Below are 4,887 nucleotides of genomic sequence, written 5' to 3'. Positions count from 1 at the left end.
GATCTGTGTTGGCCATAGCTGGAAGACTGACCTGATCCAGATGCATGCTGACTATAGCTTGATGACTGTCCTGAAATAGGACCATGTTGTCCATAGCTAGAGGATTGACCATATCCAGACTCATGCTGTCCAGAGCTTGATGATTGACCTAAGCCAGATCCATGCTCAAAGCCAGAAGACTCTCCTGAGCTAGACCCATGTTGCCCAAGGCCAGAAGACTGACCTGATCCAGACCCATGTTGCCCAAAGCCAGAAGACTGACCTGATGCAGACCCATCATGACCAAAACTAGAAGACTGACCTGAGCCAGACCCATGTTGGCTGTGGCTAGAAGACTGACTTGATCCGGACCCATGTCGGCTGTGGCTAAAAGATTGGCCTGATCCAGACCTATGTTGGTGATAGCTAGACGACTGCCTTGAACCAGTTCCATAGCTAGAAGACTGACCTGATCTAGGTCCATGTTGGTTATAGCTTGATGACTGTCCTGATTGTTCATAGCTAGAGGACTGACCTAAGCCAGATCCATGCTGACTAAAGCCACAAGACTCTCTGGAGCCAGACTCTCGTTGACTAAAGCCAGAAGACTGACCTGAGCCAGATATGTGTTGGCCATAGCTAGAATGACTTAATCCAGCCCCTTGTTGTCCAAAACTGAAGGACTGACCTGAAGCAGAACCATGTTTTCCTTGGCTAGAAGTTTGACTATATCTAGATTCATGCTGTCCACACCTTGATGATTGACCTACGCCAGATCTATGCTGATCAAACCCAGAAGACTGATCTGAGCCAGACCCATGTTGGTTGTGGCTAGAAAACTGACTTGAACCAGACCCATGTTGACTGTAGCTGGAAGATTGACCTGATCCAGACCCATGTTGGCTATAGCTAGAAGACTGTCCTAAACCTGAGCTGTGTTGGCTATAGCTAGACTGACCTGATCCAGACCTTTGTTGTCCAAAGCCAGAGGACTGACCTGAAGTAGAACCATATTTTTCATAGCTAGAACCATATTCAGATTCGTGTTGTCCGTGGGTTGATGACTGACCTAAGCTAGATCCATGCTGACCAAAGCTAGAAGATTCTCTTGAGCTAGAACCATCTTGCCCAAAGCCAGAAGATTGACCTGATCCAGATCCATATTGGCCATCCCTTGAAGACTGACCTGAGCCTGAACCATGTTTTCCATAGCTGGAGGTCTGTCCTGATGTAGACTCGTGTTGAGTAAAGCCTGAAGACTGACCAGACCCGGATCCATGTTTTCCACTGCTTGATGACTCACCTAAATTGGATCCTAAGCTAGACTCATGGTATTTCTGACCAGAAGATTGATTATAGCCAGACCCATATTTTCCATAATTAGAGGATTGGTCTGATCCAGAGCCATGGTTTTGTCTTCCACAACTCCCTGAATGACCACCTGAGTTGGATTCATAGTGTTTTTGCCTAGAAGAATGACCGGAGCCAGAACCATATTGTCCACAGCTAGAAGACTGTCCAGATCCAGATTCTTGGTGACCATGGTTAGAAGATTGTCCTGATCCAGACCTGTGTTTAATGCTTCCTCTAGAGCCCCTGGAACTAGAATCATTTTCTCCTGCACTCCAACTTGAATAACTGGAAGATGATTCTTGCCCTTTGTCCTCCTCTTCTGTTTCACTCTGTTCCTCTTGGTGCCAGTGACTGTAGTCTCTTTGCTTTGACCCTGAAGCTTGGCAGTAATCTTTGCTGATGATTTTATTACAAGCCTGAGCCAGCCTGAATATCATCAGAAGATATTCAGTAAAATCCACTTTCCTGTTATGATCTCGATCCAGACTTTGCATGATGATATCCACAGTGTCTGGATCATCTGGATTCTGCATAGGAAGAAGGTACAAAGGGCGGCTCTGTCAGTATGGACCAAACACCCAGCTAGCCAGTTGAAGGAAGGCTGTAGAAATGTGAATGCTTGGCTTACTTAGGTGGAGCTCAACCACATAGTCCTTTAGGGTGGACTGCTCTATCCTGAGCACAAAGAGAGAAAGGAATATACAATGAATAATGCAGTAAGAAATAGCTAGAAGAGGATGCAAGGAAGATGATAGGAAACAAAGGAATCAATTATTTTTTGTAAAGAATGGGTCAAATATGAATGATTAGCTAATTTATAAATAATGATTTTGGATACTTCCATTTATTATATATGACTTTTCTTTATTTGTCCACTCTTTAATTCATTCATTCATCTTCTCATTCAACAAAGATTTATTGGGCACTAACTATCTGCCTAGCATTGAGTTAGATGCAGGGATAAAGCAGTGAAAGAGTTTGATTCCTGAAGAAATGGAACTTAAAGTTTAGTGGGCTAGACACACAAACAAAATGATAATTTATTGTGATAATGTTTCTATGAGAGTATACCAGAGGGGAATCACTTGGGGTTCAAGGAAGGTTAATGAGAGGAAGTGATGTCTTTTGAAGGATGAGTTGGAATTAGCCAAATGAAGGGATAGGAAGGGAGGGAGGGGGATCAAAAGATTGTTCCAGGCAGAAAGAACAATATAAACAAAGAGCTGGAGGTGAGAGAAGGCATGACTCATGGCTCATACAAGGAACTGAAAGAAATAGAGGATTGCTAAATTTAGAGTCTCAGCAGTCAAGAGATGTGGCTAGAGAGATAAATAGGGGCCAGATCATGCCTTTTTAAGTCATATTAAGGAACTTTGGACTTATTATAAGAGCTGGGAGCTGTTGAAGGATTTTGAACTGAGTGTGAAGTGATTAGATTTGCATCCAACACAGATTGGAAGTAGGAGGTGGCCTGAACCAGAGAACTAACAATAGTGATGGAGAGAAATGGACTGTTTTGAGAGACTGTTGATGAATTTGATGGAGCTTGGAGGGTGGAGGAGTCTGCTGAGAGAAGAAGTCAAGAACGGCACCAGATTTTTGCCTTGGACAAAGAGGAGAAGGAGAGTTTAAGAGGGTAAGATGATGTGTTTTGCATCTGACACACTGAATTTAAGACATCCATAGGAATCCAAATACAAATATTCAGTAGGCAGCTGGATTTAATAAATAGAAGATTAAGAACTAGATTCAAACTCTCAAATATTTATTTCTATAGCTAATATTTAAGGTGTTGGTTACCCTATTTTATGATTTAGGAGTAAGATGTTAATTTTCTGAACTCAGAGGCATTATAGTGCCAGAGTCTCAGAAATGGGTAGTGGTCAGGATGTTCTGGGCTGAGGAAAGAAAAAGAAAGGGAAGAAGATGTATTTCACCTACTTTGCAGTTTTTCTAAGGACCATCTCAGTTTCTCTTCCAGAAGAATTGCTACTCTCATAGGACGTTATTTAAACTATGGGTTTTGTCTGCTATTTAGTAGAATCACCCCCTTGGTCATGTTATGGAGACCAATATGGGTCAACTTTTGACCTTATTTCCAAGCCTTTACCAAAGCCTGTTCTCTATCACTGACTAGGAAGAGTCCTCTAGGAGTTTGACATCTGTGAAAAAAGGTAGGGAGGAGTGAAGAAGAGAAGTGTAGCTGTCTTCAGCCCTGACCTGGAGTTCTTACCTTCAGAATTTGATGAAACTCATTTTCCAAAAGTTCTTTCAGTTCTGCCTTGTTCAGCTTGGCACACTCCTCATCCTGGGTGGCATATTGGTAGAAAATATCGATGACAGTGACAATGCTTTGCAGGAGTTCAGGCATCTTTTTGTAAATTTGATTAACCTAAAGGGGAAAAAAAATGAGAGAGACCCACTTCTTATTGTTCCATTTTTTTTGCTTAAATACATAAATAGTTTCAGTCATTTGTAATTGTTCAGAATTAGTCAGCCATGATTAATTTCATCCTGTTGTAATGAAGAACGAATCCAGAGTTGAATGACTTGTTCAAGCCATGCATCAAGAGAGTGATGAAGTTAGGAACAGAATCTGTATCTCTTGTTTCCATTCCTGAATGAATATAGGAAAAGTGGCTTTGTCTTTTGGGTTCCCTGCCTCTACCAGGGATAATTTTATGAGCTTTTTTCCTTGAATTGTAGAAATCCTGAGGGGGCCAATCCATTCACTTGCTTGATTCCTCTCTAGGCCCCAACCATCACGTTAGGGAGGGACTGATCCATTGTCTACATGGCATCCCTGAGTCCAACTAAGGGGCACAGTAACTAAACTGGACCCTCATGACTTCTAGGCCAGAGAAAGTAGTCAAAGTGCACAAAGCCAACCACAGGCCTAGCTGATATGGAGTTGGGTGCAGCTGCTATAGGCTCAGTGGCTCACCTTCTGTTTTCATTCTCCAAGCGGGGACTGACCCTCGGGCTTTATCACTTACTCAACAGTGAGAAAGAGCTCAGTAGTAAAAGAAGCAACCTGCCTAGTGGATTATTAGAGTCCCATGATCTTTAAGGAAATGACCCCAAAGAAATGAGGGACTATCAGTCCTAGTTATCACTTCATTTTCCTTCTCAATAAAGTTAAACTTATACCGCAGTTCCCCAAAGTATTTTAAAATAATGCCTGGTATCCAGTGCCTCTTTGCCTGAGAGCACATCCTGGATTCTTATAATTTAGAGCTCTAAGTAGTCCTGCTCACTTACCTAGTTCACCAGAGGAACAAGTAGGATGGAGACTGAAGCAGCTTACAGGGTGCTGCTAGTTGGGGATAGTGGCCTTTTTATAGAGGGAATAATGGTCCATCTTAGGGAGGAGCTGCTCTCTTTCAGATTTCCTAATTCACTCCCAAACAAGCACAGCTCCACCTCCATCTCCACCTCCCAGGTGTTTACCTTCTCACTTCCTCTCATGTTGGCCGGCTATTGCATTAGCAGTTCCCAAATCTGGGCGAGTATCAGCCCCACCTGCCAGAGTCTCTAAACACTACAGAAAGACCT

The 4,887-nt window shown here is 42.8% G+C and overlaps 1 protein-coding gene across 1 annotated transcript; it reads right to left on the bottom strand.

The window, feature by feature from the left end:
- Positions 1-5: 5 nt before the first annotated feature.
- On the bottom strand, positions 6-4,670 carry LOC124250189 (hornerin-like; the record flags this gene model as incomplete). Its single annotated transcript, XM_046682026.1, has 3 exons — positions 4,594-4,670; positions 3,566-3,724; positions 6-1,859 (listed from the first exon to the last, which is right to left on the bottom strand). Coding segments are annotated over exons 2-3 (1,992 nt in total), but the record flags the coding sequence as incomplete, so codon positions are not given.
- Between the last annotated feature and the right edge of the window lie 217 nt (positions 4,671-4,887).

The sequence above is a fragment of the Equus quagga genome, chromosome 13, assembly GCF_021613505.1.
Source record: "Equus quagga isolate Etosha38 chromosome 13, UCLA_HA_Equagga_1.0, whole genome shotgun sequence".
NCBI classification, from domain to species: Eukaryota; Metazoa; Chordata; class Mammalia; order Perissodactyla; family Equidae; genus Equus; species Equus quagga.
This window is presented reverse-complemented; position numbering and strand designations above follow the sequence as displayed.